General features: G+C 35.2%; 1 protein-coding gene across 4 annotated transcripts in view; it reads left to right on the forward strand.

The window, feature by feature from the left end:
• Positions 1–15933, forward strand: part of Cdk13 (cyclin dependent kinase 13) — an 85903-nt gene that overhangs the window by 43848 nt on the left and 26122 nt on the right. For all 4 annotated transcript variants that reach the window (XM_051194675.1, XM_051194677.1, XM_051194676.1 and 1 more), the window contains exons 6-7: positions 12643–12832; positions 13548–13604. In XM_051194675.1, the coding sequence (XP_051050632.1) occupies positions 12643–12832; positions 13548–13604 (247 nt within the window). The remainder of the gene's footprint in view (positions 1–12642; positions 12833–13547; positions 13605–15933) is intronic.

Consider the following 15933-nt stretch of genomic DNA (forward strand, 5'->3'; position numbering starts at 1 on the left):
TAAAAAAAAATACTACTAAGAAAAGCTTGACTTTTATTAAAAGTAGTTGTCTTAGGGCATATATTCAATCTAATATAAAACAGATGTAAATTAGTTTGTCTGTGTCTTTTCTTTTCGGTTGCTGTTATAAAATACTCTGTCCAGAAGTAACTGGGGCCTTGAGGGGTTTGTTTGGTTTATATTTCCAGGTCATATTCTATCACTGAGGAAAGTCCATGTAGGAACTCCTAGTAGAAATCATGGAGAGGAATGATGATTGCTGCCTTACTTGATAGCTCTTGTTTAACTAGTTATCTCATACAGTCCAGGTATTGCCACAGTAGTTTGGGCCCACCTATAGCTATCAGAAATAAAGTCAGTGCTCCACTTACATTTACATTCCCAAAGGCCATTGTGGTCAAGGCAGTTCCTTAATTGAAGGTTTTTCTCTTCCTGTTGATTCTGTGCTATATCACTTTGACAATAAAAAAACGTCAGTCATCACAGCTTACAGTTGAAAATTGTATGTAGTTTCTTAACTGGTTGTACATACACAGTCTTACTGTTCGGAGATGTACAATTTTAAATATTTGATAGATCACATGGTAATTATTTTGTATAAATTACCCTTTTCTTAAATTATTCTGTATGTCGTATAGAGATCAGAATCATCTTAACTGTTATATCTTAAAATTATGGTTGTTTGTAAAGCCCGTATTTCTTATTAACTTGACATTTGACATGCTTTCCCATCTTAACCCTACTTCTGAATGCACAATTGAAAGGAAGATACTTATTGGCTTGACTTTAGTTATAAAATGTCTCTGATTTGTGACTTAATTTATTAGTGTTGTAACCTTATTAGGAAGACATTTTTTCTCATCTCCCTCTGTTTTTTCCCCCCCATTCTTAAAAGGAGACCACTTATTAAGAACAGAATGGATCACTAATAGAAGCAATTGCTTTTTTTTTTTTTTATATATATATATTATTAGGAAGAAAGGATCTGTATTTGGTTGTGAGTCTAGCCTCTTTTAATGGCTGAGCCATCTCTCCAGCCCAAGGATCTATATTTGAAGAAGTGAAAAGTTTTAAAACTGTAGTACAACTTATTATATAGTTATTAGAGGTTTAATTTAGCTAGTGAATCAGAAGTTAATTTGTAAAAATGTACCTTTTAGGGGCTGGAGAAACCACTCATTTGGGTTGGAATCTTGCTGTGTATGTAACTTTGAGTAACAGTTTGGATAATGCTTTTCACACAGATATATTTAGACTTGAGTTCTTTGCTAAACATTCGCACAGATCTGTGAGCTTATTTGCCAGCTAGCCAAGCTATCAGAAATATGGCGTTTCAGGTTTAATGAAAGCTCTTGTCTCAAGGTCATAAGATGGAAAGTAGTGGAGGAAGACACCAATACATCCTCTGATCTCCTCATGCACACATACAGGCACATGGTGATAGAAGTTTCTGTTCTGCCCCGTCCCACAGCTGTTTAGTTCCAAATAAATACACTGAGGCCTATATTAATTAACTGTTTGGCCTATGGTTCAGGCTTATTGTCTAGCTCTCTATTAATTATTAACCCATTTTTATTAATCCATGTATCTCCATGTGGTGTTGGCTTACTGATACCCATGCTTTTTTCTTCTTCAGCAGCTGTATGGAGTCTTCTCGAGGCTCCCTTTATGTGTTCTTCCTCCCAGAATTCTTCTAGTCTGGTAGCCCTGTCTATACTTCTTGCCTGTGTATATCCTGCCTGTCCATTAGCCGAAACAGCTCTATTTATCAACCAGTAAGAGAAACATACATGTATAGCATACAGAAGGGCATCTCCCACCAGGCGCGCGCGCGCGCACACACACACACACACACACACACACACACACACACACACACACACACCATACAGAAGAGCATCTCCCATCAGGCACATGTGCACATGCACACACACTTAGCATTCAGAGTGCTATGCTTTCCTCAACATGGCTAGAGACTAACTCTCAGACTGAGTGCCTCTCTACCTTTCTCTCAAATCCAGAGTTTAAAGGCGTGAGCCCTGATTAACTCTCAGTTAGCCCAGGGTGGTCTTGGACTCAGATATCTACCTCTTAATTCTGAGTCTGAGTGATGTACCATCACTGCCTAGCTTCTATAGTTAACTAGTGTAGCTGCTTCGCTATTTTGATCTCCAGTGGCTTTAGTAAATCATAAACAGTATAGCACTGTAGGCATAAATGATTATTGGGGGGTGTATACATTTGCAGTCAATGCAAATAATATGCTTTCTAGTGAAGAGACAAGGGACTTCCCGGTTTTGCTTTTCTTCTAGACACTGTATCTAACAAATATATATGTTGCTTATTTACTTTTTTGTGATTAAGAACAAAGTATAGTATCTTCTAAAACAGATTATGTTTATGTATCTTGTACAGCCATTAAAAAGAGACAATATTCTATAGTGCTATAATTTCGATGTATCTGTTAGGGCTTTTCACATACGTATATTTAGACTGTTAAGTGCTTTGCTTAAAAAAAAACACTATAAATGTGTATTTGGGATTTTAATTAGAATTAATTGGTTAAATGATTTATCTAGCTCTTTTCATATTAATGATTAAAATCCGATCACATTGCAAAAAAGCTGATCTGAATTTTTATTTCTCATCAAAATTTGTACTTAGTTTACCGAAGTGCAGTTTATTGTTGATTTTTGTCTCTGTCCATTTACTAAGAAACTTTATCCTATTTTGAGATTATATATACTTTCATGCTTTTGCCCTTTTTATAACATTTTTTTCATGTGTTGTGTATGTGATAGGAAGCATGTGTGTTGTGTATGTGTGTTGTGGGTGCATGTCTAACATGTTTGCTCATGTAGGTAGACTCCTCAGGTTGCCAATGGTGTCTTCCATATATATTTACCTATATGTAGAGGTTCAATTTCTCACTTAAGCCCCGATTCACCCATTTGGCTTATTTAGATTGCCAGCTTGCTCTGGGGGACCCTCCCTTTTAATCCCCAAGGGCTAGGATTGTTTTACTGGCTGAGTGAACTAGTATCCTCTTTGTATTTCTTCAGATTGCTGGGTCATTTACTTCTTAGAGATTGTGCTGGTTAGTCCTCACCCCCCCCCCCCACTTTTCTTATCAGCTTGACACAATCTAGGATCTCCTATAAAGAATCTTAAGAGAGAAAATCACTCCATCAAATGACCTGTACACATGTCTGTGGGGGCATTTTCTTCATTAAATTAATGCATGAGGGCCTAGCCCACTGTGGGCAGTATTATCCTTGGTCCTGAGTTCTGTAAGAAAGCTGACTGAGCCAGGTATGGTGTCACACACATTAATTCTAGCACTTTGGAAGTAGAGGCAGGCAGATCTCTGCGTTTGAGGCCAGCATGGTCTATAAAGTGAGTTCCAGGATAGCCATAGCTATACAAGAGAAACCCTGTCTTGAAAAGCCAAAAAAGAAAAAGGAAGGAATGAAGAAAGAAAAGAATGGAAGGAAAGAACAAAGAAAGAAGAAAAAGAATGCAGACTGAGCAAGCCACGAGGAGCAAGTTAGTAAGCATTACTTTTCTGTGGTTTCTGCTCAGTTCCTGCCTTGAATTCCTTCCTTGGCTTCCCCTGGTGATGGACTGAAACTTGTAATCAAATACTCCTTCATCCCCAAGAATCTTTTGGTCACGGTCTTTATCATAGCAATAGGGAACAAACTAAGAAAGGATTTGTGTGCCATTGTTATTTTTACCCCCGTTGTTGTTTCTTATTTGCTTATTCTTAACTTTCATTTCCTCTCTTTTTTTTTTATCAGTTTTTTTTTTTGGGTGGGGGTTGGTGGCAAAGACCCCCATCTTTGGGACATTAACAAGATTCCCCCACCCCAACATACTGCATTACTTAAAATGACAGCCTTGAGATTCTGATGGTGCTGCTCCTGCCCCCTGACTGGTAGCTAGAATTGCAGCTGGACATCAGTGAGTCACCATACTCACTTATGCTAGAGGTCAGGTCAGCTTGCTTAGGCAAGCATTCTACCACTCACCCTACACCTGTTGCCTGACAAGTATGTAGAGTGTTTTGTTTGTGTTTCTTTTGTTTTTGTATTTTTTCTAATAATAGTTATAAAGAAACATTTTGATACTTAAATTGTTTTTATTTCACATTGTTCTGACATCATTGCTCTGTAGAAGACAATAGTTTCCTAGGTTTTCCTTTTTCACTGACCCCCTTCTATTGCATTTCTCACTACTGTCCTTTTTATTGTTATAGCCTTCTATACTGTTTTAATTTCTGGTATGTAGAGGACTTTTCCACTTTTTCTTTAAAAACATTATAGTTATTTTCATATATACATGGATATGAGGTTTTAAACTTACTGGTGCAGATTTGAATGGAATTATAGTGTTGGGAGAGGTGGATTTATGAAAAAAGGATTCACAGGGAAGGGCCTCATAAGACTATTCTCAGCTGAGGAGCTGCTAATGGCTGCTCTTGGAAGAGTCAGGTTTCTTCAGTGGTGTGGCCTATGGTAGGCAGTCCATGCTCCTATGGATGGCTGTGTATCCTTATGCATATGGATAATTCTAGTAACCAGTTATTTAAAAACAAAGGAGAAGGCCTGAATTTAGTATAAGGATGGGAATTGGATCTGGGAGCATGATTTGGAGGGAGGATTGAGAATGAATATAATCTAAATACCAAAGAAAGAGTAAAATACTGAGTGTATTGATCATTGACAGGAATACTAATATAATGCTATAAACAGAAGATTATCATAACCTTTAAAGAACTTTTAAGGACATGATAGGATGCACCGGACATAATGAATATATGATAAACAGTGTTGTATTATTTTCTGTAAAAGTAAAATGTGCTTTTTAACTTATAGTTCTAATTTGGACTATAGTTAAAAGATTGTTCTTTATAATATTGCTTATAATAAATAGTACAAGCAATTTATATATCTAGCAAAAGGAGTTATGAACATCATCATGGCACACGACCTCTGGGAAATGCTATAAAGCCATTAAGAACATGTCAAAGTTCAGAAAAAAAAATGTTCTATTGATAATTACAAAAGAATAGGTAAAATTCAATGTAATATTTATGTTACTGTATTCTATGACCACAAAGACATTTTGGGGATGAGGATATATTCATTATCTTTAGTGTTGCCAATCTCAGAAGTATATATCTCTGGAAACAAGTTGTCATCTCTAAATACATTCCATTTATTAGTCAGTGAACATACAGAAGCTGGTAAAGGTACCTTTTCGTTAAAAATATAAAATTTACTATTGAGAGCATTACTTCAAAAGTAATAGGTTATTTATCTTCCATAGATTTAGTTTGTAGAATTGAGTAACATGATTATTGGGAGCTAGACACCAGGATGGAGATTCTGACAGGATATGCTTTTGCAGCCTCAGAGTCCAAAAGCACTCTGGAACTAGATTATCCCCTCCCTCTTTCTTTTGTATACCTTAATATTTTTTCTTTTCTTTTTGACATTATAATCACATCATTTTTCCTTCCTCCCTTCAAACTCTTAGCTCTCTTTAAAATTCTTGGGTTTTATAATTTTGAATATATAAATGTGTGTGTATGTATGTATGTACACACACACACACACCCCTAAATACATAAGTATAACCTGCTTAGTCTGTATGTTACTTATTTGTACATCTTTTCAGACCTGAAAACATTTGGTATTGGATAACCAGTTGATGTGCTTTTCTTTGGATGTGCATTCTTTGGTTACCTGTAGTTTTGTGTAAGGTTGAGACCTCCTGGGCTTTTGCCATCCATGTTAGCATGTCTGTTGTTGTTGTGCTCAGTTCATGAGTAGGCAGTCACATTAATGAAGTTTTATGGATATAACTTCTGATATTTCTATGAGAGAGAGTCTCACAGCAAACTCACTATTCCTGTGGCTCTTAAGTCTCTCTGCCTCCTTTCCACAGTGATCCTTAGCCTTAGGTTTTTAGTTGTGTTGTAATCGTATCCTGGCAACTAGGCAAAAACTCTGTGTTTTCATTGATTGTGTTTTTTTGTAATGGTCTCCATCTCTTGTAAAAAGAAGTTTCCTTCATATGGGTGAGGACTTATTTATGGGCATAACAAATCTTTCTAATGTAGTTAGGTATTATGCTAGCTTAGGAAAATGACAGTTGTGGGTTCTCCCAGGCCCATGACTTCACTAGCCCCAGGTGGTTGGTTATGTTTCCACTAGCAACATTAATTTTCTCTTGTTGAGCAGGTCTTGGGTCTGATTAAAGAACTGTTGGTTACCAACCAGGTTGTGTATGCCATTATTGTACCCTTAGGGTTATAGTGTCGCTGGTATGTTGTGGTTTGTAGATAACATAGCTGCTTGTGAGTGTCCTAGTAGCTCTGATGACCTCAGAAGAGGGCTGCTCATGCCTGGCATTGGGAAGTTTTGTTAGGGGTCTGTGGTTCTTTTCAGTCTAGATGGGAAAATTTCATTTAAACTATATATGTGTATTTATATGCCAACTTACATGTATTATAAGTAATAGTTAATACTGTGATTCCTTATGACTTTTCAAGATATCTCCCCTCCTTCCCTCTCTCCTTATTTCCCTCCCTCCCTTCCCTTTTAATTTTTGATATAGGGTCTCATCATGTAGCTTTGGCTATCCTGGAACTCACAGAGATCAACCTGTTTCTGCCTCTTAAGCTCTTGTGTTAAAGGCCTATGCCACCATGTCTATCTTTTAATCTTTATTGTGGAGGTAGCTTCTTCTCAAGAGAAGTTGACTATCCTTTATCTGAAATGCTTGGTACCAGATGTGATTTAATTTTCAGATTTTTAAAATCTTGGAATATTTGATGGGACCAATTCAAGGTAGAATTTTCTGTGATGTGAGATACATTTTAATGTATATACTATCCTTGAGGTAATTTATATTTTCTGTGTTTCTGTTTTGATTTGAGACACATCTTAGGAGGTGAGGTAACATTTTCTACTTGTGGTGTCATGTTAGTGACCAAAGCTTTAGATTTGGGATTGCAGAATTTTAGACTTGGAGTCTTCAGTCTGTGTCTTTAAAATGACTTAATTACACTTGGGCTGAATTCAAAGAACCAACTGGGTATTATAGTTAATAAAGTTAACACCACACTATAACAGGATGATTTGGGCAGAGTGTCAGAAAACCAACTAAAGTAACTTAAAATTATATGGGAATTTCTTATCTAATATAAAATGTTCAAAGGGGAGGCAGTTTAAGCTTGGTTGATTAATGACATAAGGCTGTTTTCAGCCTGACATCCTAGGTTCAATGCTTGATTGTGCCCAAAATAAAACTAAGTTCTGCTATAACGTCTTCATTCCCTCTGAGTTTGAAGACAGGTATTCATGTTTATTGGGAAAGTCTGGTTTTCTGAAGTACAGAGTTTTCTCTTTAGGGCCTTTCTTAATACATTATAGCTCAAAGTCTGCTAATGCCGTTTTTCTCTTTTGGGGTAGTCTGTTTCTAGAACAGGTGGAAATTAGCAGCCATTTTAATAATTATTTAAAATTTAATGGAAAGTTGTTTTATTTATCAGTGTTTTATTTTAGTGTCTGTGATGGTTACTTCCTGTTTGATCTTCAGTCTCTGAGCTTGTGTAGCCTGTAAGTTCATTGTACTCTGAGAGTTTAGGCACCAAACTGTAAGGAGTTTGGTTTTTCCTCCCACTGCCGGTCTTGTCCCGCCGCTGCGCCAGCCCCAGATAACACACAGAGACTCTATTTGATACAATGCTGTTGGCTTGGTTACTTGTTTCTTATCGGCTAGCTCTGCCTTAATTAATAACCCATTTTTGCCCCACGTTGGGCGCCATCTGTAAGGAGTTTGGTTTTTCCTCCCACTGCCGGTCTTGTCCTGCCGTTGCGCCATCCCCAAATCCAAACTTTGGGTATGATTTTTGTTTATGGGAGGATCTTTGGAGCCTTCTTAATCATCTTTCTGAGTAGTTGAGATTACAGACATCACCACCATGCTCAGTCTCATAGTAAAGTTTTAAGAACTCTGAATATTTTGGAAATTGGACTTTTCTTCATCTGATATATATTCCCCTAACATGTTCAACTTAGCTTATAAAGTTCCCGATCAGATAGTTCTGTTTACTTTTGATGCTGGTGCTTATTGTGTTTCCTGAGACTGTTTTAATATGCCTTATAAATTTTCTTTTAAGTCCTAAATAATACATGATTACTGGGGTTCATAGGTCTTTAAAAGTGTAAGCTATTATCACCTGGCTTATCTGGGCTATTCAGTTATCCTACCACTATTTCCTAAGAAGACTATCCTGCTGAGTGAAATAATCTTTTTATATTGTCTCATTATCTCCCTCTCTTTTCTGTCTCTCTGTGAGATAGGTACATGGGTATATGTGGGGTGTAGGTAGGTACCCGTGTTAAGTGCATGTGGAAGCCAGAGGTCACTATCAGCTCTCTCTCTCTCTCTCTCTCTCTCTCTCTCTCGCTCTCTCGCTCTCACTATTTTGAGAAAGGATTTCTCATTATATTCAGCTAGTCTGGCTGGCCAGTGAACTATAGGGATCCATCTTCCCAACACTGGTATTACAGTCATATGCTTTATTGCCTGGGTTTACATGGGTGCTGGGGATCTGGAATCAGGTCCTCATGCTTGCCTGTCATCTGAGCTGTCAACAGTCTACAGTAAAAGTTCACCGTGTACTTGGAATCTATTTTTGGATTTCCTGAATCATACTTATTAATTACAGAAATAATTTACATTACAATTGAAATTGCATAAGTAGGATGTAGAGCTATTTATTGCTTATATATCTTTTTTCTTTCAGATGATTTTTTTGTTTTGTTTTGTTTTTTGGTATGATCTACATTGTAGGGGATTTTTTTTTTTTTTTAAACTGACTATATTTGTTGCTTTTCTTGCTGTGATAAAATACCCTGACCAAAAGGAAGTTAGGGAAAAAAGAATTTATTTTGGCTTACAGTTCATGAGGGAATTTGGCCCAACATGGCAGGAAAAGCATGCATGGCAGCCAGGAAGCAGAGTGATGACATGTCATCCAGAGGTAAGGCCAAGCTATAAACCTCAAAGCCTTCCTTTATTGTTCTTGTTCCAACAAAATTCCACCTCCCAAAGATTCCCAGTCTGGTAACTTGGTATCAGATGTTCAAGTACATGAGCCTATGGGCCATTTTATTACTTAAAGCACAATACTAATAATTTTAGAAATTGGGCTTTTGTATAATTTATAAATTAATTTGGGAAGATTGGCATTTTTATTTCTTTGTACACTCTTGTCTGTGTGCTTTACTGTCTCAAAGGAGTTTTAAAATTTTTGCACATTTAGGAATTTAAAAAAATTTAATTAGCTATTATTAATGGGTTCTATCTTATCTTATAACTAATAGCCAATTTTAATGGCTTATATGTTACACCATTTTCCTGAATTTTTACTGTTTCTATTGATTTCTCATTCAATTTTATGGTTCCTGATAGCAGAATATTGTTTGTCTTACTCCAGTTCTCACTCCTCTCATTTATTCCTACTTGACAGAAATACAACAGGAAGCTTTTTACTTCAAAATCAAATGTCATCTAGTGATCGTGTTTCAGAATGAAAGAAATGAAATTAAATCAATATTAATATTTTTTTTTGTTTGTTTTTTGAGACAGGGTTTCTCTGAGCAGCCCTGGCTGTCTGGAGATTCACTTTATAGACTAGGCTGCATTTAATCTGTAGGCCAGGCTGGCCTTGATCTCACAGAGAACCGTTTGCCTCCTGAGTGCTAGGATTAAAGGCGTGCTCTGCTGCCACCTGGCTAATTTTAATAATTTTTAATTCAGAGTTTGCTAAGTTATTTCAGTGTATAATTAATTTGGCATATATTATTATTGCTATTATTACAGGATGTGTGTGTGTGTGTGTGTGTGTGTGTGTGTGTGTGTGTGTGTTGCTCATGGAAGCCACTAAATTTATAGACAGTTGAGAGCCTCTTGATAGTGGGTTCTAGGAATTGAATTCAGGTCTTATGCAAGAACAACAAGGACTTTTAATCACTGAGCCATATCTTTAGCTCATTAGCCATTATCATTAATTATTTGCAGCTTTTCTGAGACAAAGTCCTGCTATATAAACCAGTTTGAACTTGCATTTGAATTCTTCTCTGTGTGTGGGATGCCTATATATCATACCTAGTCGTGTAGCATAGTCCAAAGAAATTGAGATATTTTACATTAACTAATAGAAATCTGGTGCATATTTTATAATTAAAAACTTGGACTAGCTACAAGTGCTGTATAGCTACATATAGGCTAATAGCTTACTCTGTGAGCTGTGAAATTAGAAATTAAACATATCTTCTAAGTATTTATTTTGTTAATACTGTATACTATTTTTGAAAGCTTTTTGTTAAAATGAAGTAGTAGTGAGATTAACTATATTTACTGTTGCTTTGGACACTAATGTTCTTTTGAATATTGGATGCTCTACTTGAACCTAATACAGAGCTGGAGATGATTTTGAACTTCTGATCTTTTTCCTACTTCCAAAGTGCTACACCACTGTGTCCACCTGATCATCTATTTTATTTCTCATCTTGTTCTGTGCGATGAGTTTCTTTTGTACTAATTTGTAAGACCCTTATATTAAGGATGCTTACCTTGTGTTACATTGCAGACAGTATTTTCCCAGCTGTCATTTCCCTCACTGGCTCTATATTATCTTCCCAAATCATCATTTAGTTGACTTTGTTAGTTATATCTTCATTAGTTTGTTTTTGATGTAATTGCTTCTCTCTGTGGGTTATGATTTTATCTAAATGGGTTTTTTCTATCATTTTTTTACTTTCTTAAAATTGAAATTGCTGTTTCCATAACTATTGGGTTAACATTTGTAATTTGTCTTCTGGTGTGTATTTTATTACACTGTTCTGTCTTTCTGTGAGGATGGACAGGGCATATTAATTTTTTTGTATGACAAAGTGTGTGTTTCAACATTGTTTGGATGATGATCTGATACAATTTCTTCAAGGTGAATTTTATAATTTTGTCAAGTTAAGTGTCTACCCCTTCTCCCTCAGGCAAAAGAATAAGACCTAAATCAGTCCTTTTATTGAAATTACTTTATAGATTTTTATGTCTTGATGTTTAATTCTTGTTACAATTTTGTTCTAGTCATTTGTATTTTTCTGTTATTGTATCATTAAAATTTTTATATCGTGAGAATGTGTAGTGTATTCATGTGTTTGAATGTGTGTGTGTGTGCATGTCTGTGTATGCAGCGATGCTTGTGCCTAGGTGTGCTCATGTGGAAGCTGGAGGAGGATGAAGAAGGGGTCCTGCTGTATTTATGTAATTATTTCCTTATAGGTTCTCTTATTTGAATCTGAAGCTTGCCATTTCAGGTAGGCCGACTAGCCATTGAGTGTTCAGAGTCAGTCTGTCTTTGTCCCCAATAGATTGTAAACCCTCACAGCCATGCCCAGCTTTTGCTGCATGGGTGCTGAAGATTTGAACTCTGGTTTTCAGGTTTGTGCAGCAAACACTCTTAGCCAATGAGCCATCTCCCCAACCCTTAACACCTCCTTTTAATGGATTGTGGTTATGTATCTGATCTTGCTTTTTGTGCACATAGGCTTTTCTCTAATCCATTGATTTCCTGTATATTCTTTTAAAATTTTAGGAAGATGGTCATCTCACCTACCAATAACTAATTATATTTTCCTTCTATATATGACTTTACATTTTTGTATATTAATATCTACACAGAATTAGTAACCATAACGATTTTTTTTCTCAAAACACCTAGCATTTTCCTATTAAATATGCCCCACCACCCAATTATTGTCTTCAGAGAGGTACAGTAATAAATGTTTATACATTATTCTTCGATTGTATTGTGTTTGAATGTTGCTTCCTCTATTTAAAGTTAGGAGCTAATTGTGAACTGTGTTTGGGCATCTTCTTTGGCATGATGTTGGTTTTCCTCTTTTCACAGTGGATGGCATAGCTTTTATTAGGTTTTCTGTTTGTTTTTCCTTTTCAACACAGAGTTTCTCTGTATAGCTGTGGCTTTCCTGGAACTCACTCTGTAAAGCTTTACTTGATTGTACTATTTCTTTATGTAGTTTTGGATTCAGTTTGTATAAGTTTTATTAAGATTTTTAAACACTGGTGATATGAGGTAAAGTTGTAATTTGTATGCTTTCACAGTCTTGTAAATAACTCCTGTGTCTGTTGAAAGTTTAATAGAAGCTATTTAAAGATGACTTTGGTCTGTTTGGGCACATCCTTATCTTAAAAGCAGTTCTCTCAACAGCTTTTTAATTTTTTTTAAACCATACAGTTTTATTCACTTTATACTGAAAAACAATTTGTCTGATATTAGTAAGAATTTAATCAGATCAAAACCTGTAAAATGTGGAAATCAGCAGAGTTGATCTGTATCATAAGGGGAAGCGGTTTCTTCAGAAGAAAACTGTTTTTGCTGTTTTCTTGAGACACTTTTTGATATTAACTATTGAGAATAAGACTTAGAAATATGTGACTAAATAGTTATTATTTTCCAGGATAATCCCCCATACCAGTATTTTATTTAAAAAAATTGAGCTTCTAGATAAAAAGCCTTTAATGTGTTGTTTTCATTCTTAGGTGCATTTTACCTGGTGTTTGAATATATGGACCATGATCTGATGGGACTACTGGAATCAGGCTTGGTTCATTTTAATGAAAACCATATAAAATCTTTTATGAGACAGCTCATGGAAGGCCTGGATTATTGTCATAAGAAGAACTTTTTGCATAGAGATATCAAATGCTCAAATATCCTTCTAAATAATAGGTATGGATATGAACTTTATATGTTTAAAGTATTAATGTAATATATAATTACCTGTAAAATTCAGTTTATTGCTTCAGATTTCTTGGGTAATGAACAACAGTCAGCTTACGCATAAATTTCAGACTTAGTTCTTGACAACTATCTACTTGATTAAGTACTCCTTTGCCTAGGTATCACTGAGGTACTTTGCTAAGTGGAGACTGAAGCAGTGCCTGAGATACCATCACACTAGTGCTGCTAAAGTAATAATTGTGTGTCGGGCCCCTTTGGGGCTTAGTTTCTAAGATTACTCATGTCACTTCATCCTGTTAGGATCTTAGGCCCTTCCTAAAATAAGGTTGTATTTGCTTCGATTAAAAATGCAGATGTTTTATTAATAGTTGGCACCCTGTTGTGGGGAAATATTAACACACAAGAGTATACATCTTCAGCTTTGATCTACAGCTGATTGAATCTAAAAGTTAAGAACCTGTATATATGGATGATTGAATGGGTGCATAACGACAAAAAGACACTTTGCTAATTGTTACCTTGTAAATTTGCTTTGTATATTTTCCACTAGTTAACCTTGACTGTAGTACATCAGTTCAGTGAAAGAATTTGAATGTATTTTTGTTTTTACTGTGTCTTAATTGAGCACTAGGAATAGACTATAAATATATATTAGCAGATGCACGGTAAACTAATGCTTTTTATTTTGTCTTATTTCTACTAGAGGACAGATAAAACTTGCAGATTTTGGACTTGCTCGTTTATATAGCTCAGAAGAAAGGTAAGAATAATTTTAGATGAATTATTGTAAGTCCGAAGTTCAGTTTCAGAAGCTATATTTAGAATTTTAATTTTAAAAATTTTGTTTTATATTTATGAGTCTTTGGCTACAAGTATGTATGTCTACCACATGCATGTCTTGTGTCCGTGGAGGTCAGAAGTACTCTGGATGCTCTGAAACTGGTGTTACAGAGGATTGTGAACTACTGTGTGGGTGCTGGGAATTGAACCTAGGTAGTCTGAAAAAACAGCAAGTACTCGTTAACCTATTTCTCCAACCCTAGTTTTTAAACACAGGCATTTATGTTTCCTGAATAATCATAAACCAAAAAAACTAGATTGACTGATTTAATTTTAATAATTTTAGATATTCAATTTTTAAATAAATTTGATTTTTAAATTGTGGATTTAAAAATTTCTATTAAAATGTATGACTTTAAATATGACTGCCATGAACTTAAACTTTTTAAAAACTAATATTTAAATTTTTAGTGAAGAATCTAAATATTAAGGTTCTTTATTGTGTATTTAGTAATTAAGGTGGGTATATGCTTTATAAATAATACATTTAAATCCTAAAACTATTTTATTATTTTAGACTTCACCTTTTTTTGTTTTACTTATATCTGCAGTAGTCTTTTTTTTTTTTTCCTTTCAACTCCCTGGAACTATTTAAACAAGCAATTATGAGGAAGTGCAGTGTATAAGATAGAGAAAGATGGAGCTTCTCTGGCTAAAGTTGGGCTGTGTATCTCACTGGCTCCCTTTGTGTCTGGTGGTAAAGAAATAGGACTCTTACTAGAATTAATAAAGACTTTCAAAATAAAATATTTGTTGAAATAATGACTTAATGTAAATAAGCTGTGGGATTGATTGCTCTTATTGGTCTTAACACCTTTGCTGCTTTTATTTTTGTATCTGTAATTATAAATTATTTGAATTAAGTCATGTTAACTTTTTAAAAAATTTTTAATTGGTGTATATAAAATTATATACAATTGTTTTGAACTATATAACATTGTAGAGCGGATAAACTAGGCAAATTATCTAATGCCTTATGTCAGCATTTTTTTTTTTTTTTGTGGAAACACTTAAAATCTCTTAGTAATTTTTGAGAAGATACTGAATTGTTACTATGTTCATGAAGTTGTTTGATAAATCTCTTGATCTTGCTCCTCCCGTATAATTGCAAAATTTTACATTTTTTGACCAATTCTCAATCTTCAGCACACAACTCTTTGCAACTACCACTCTTGTTTGTATGTTTTTGAGTTGAGCTTTTCTAGATTCTTTATGCAAGTAATATCATGTGATCTTTGCCTTCTGTGCCTGGCTTATTTAATTTAATGTCTTTCAGGTTCATCATGTTGTCACAGCGTTGAACAACACAGCATTTACTATTTATAACTTTTTTTGTTTTGTTTTGTTTTTTTGAGACAGGGTTTCTCTGTAGCTTTGGAGAGGCTGTTCTGGAGCTCACTCTGTAGACCAGACTGGCCTAGTACTCTAATAAATCTGCCTGTCTCTGCCTCCCCAGTGCTGGGATTAAAGATGTGCACCACCACTGACCAGTACTATAACTTATTTTCTGTTACATTTTTTTTCTTTTTTTTCATATACTACATTTTGGTCATATTCTTTCTATTCCCCCAAATCCCATATCTTCCCACCCCTCCCCCTCTCTCTATTTCTCAATCTCTCTCTCCCTTCTCCCCCTCTTTCTCTCTCCCTACTCACCTTCATGGTATTGTATGTGCATATATGCCATACTTCCTCAGTTTTTCTGTTGTTGGACACACTCCAGTGTGTCTCTGCTAGTATGAAGGCCTGAATGCCTGTAAGGTGTGTGTTGACAGGGTCAAGGAGTATATATAGTTTAGATTTTCAACTATTATTTTTATATTTATGTAACCTAGCCTGGTCTTGAACTCAGTGACCCAACTACTTCTACTTCCTAAGTGTTGAGATTAAAGATGTGTATCTCTATGCCTGGTTCTAAATTTTTAAATATTTTTACGTGATAGCAATGTTCCTTTTGGTAGAATATGCAAAGAATATGGTCTTAATGTTACTTCACTTGAATAGCAATTTTTTATTTTCTGATAATCTATTCTTTGGGGGTAATTTGGTTGAGAATTCTATTTTCTTAATCCTTTGATATTCATTGTAGTTACATTGTACTTGATGCAATTGGTCTGTCATACTCAAATGTAATACTCCCTTTCTTGTTATGTTTCATCCATATTGGGATACACTTAATTACTTTTTATAGCTAAAAAGTTCTTTTTGTTGAAAAATTCCCTATGCATTTGGAATACATGTTCCAGAAA

Source organism: Phodopus roborovskii, unplaced genomic scaffold (genome assembly GCF_943737965.1).
Source record: "Phodopus roborovskii unplaced genomic scaffold, PHOROB, whole genome shotgun sequence".
NCBI lineage: Eukaryota > Metazoa > Chordata > Mammalia > Rodentia > Cricetidae > Phodopus > Phodopus roborovskii.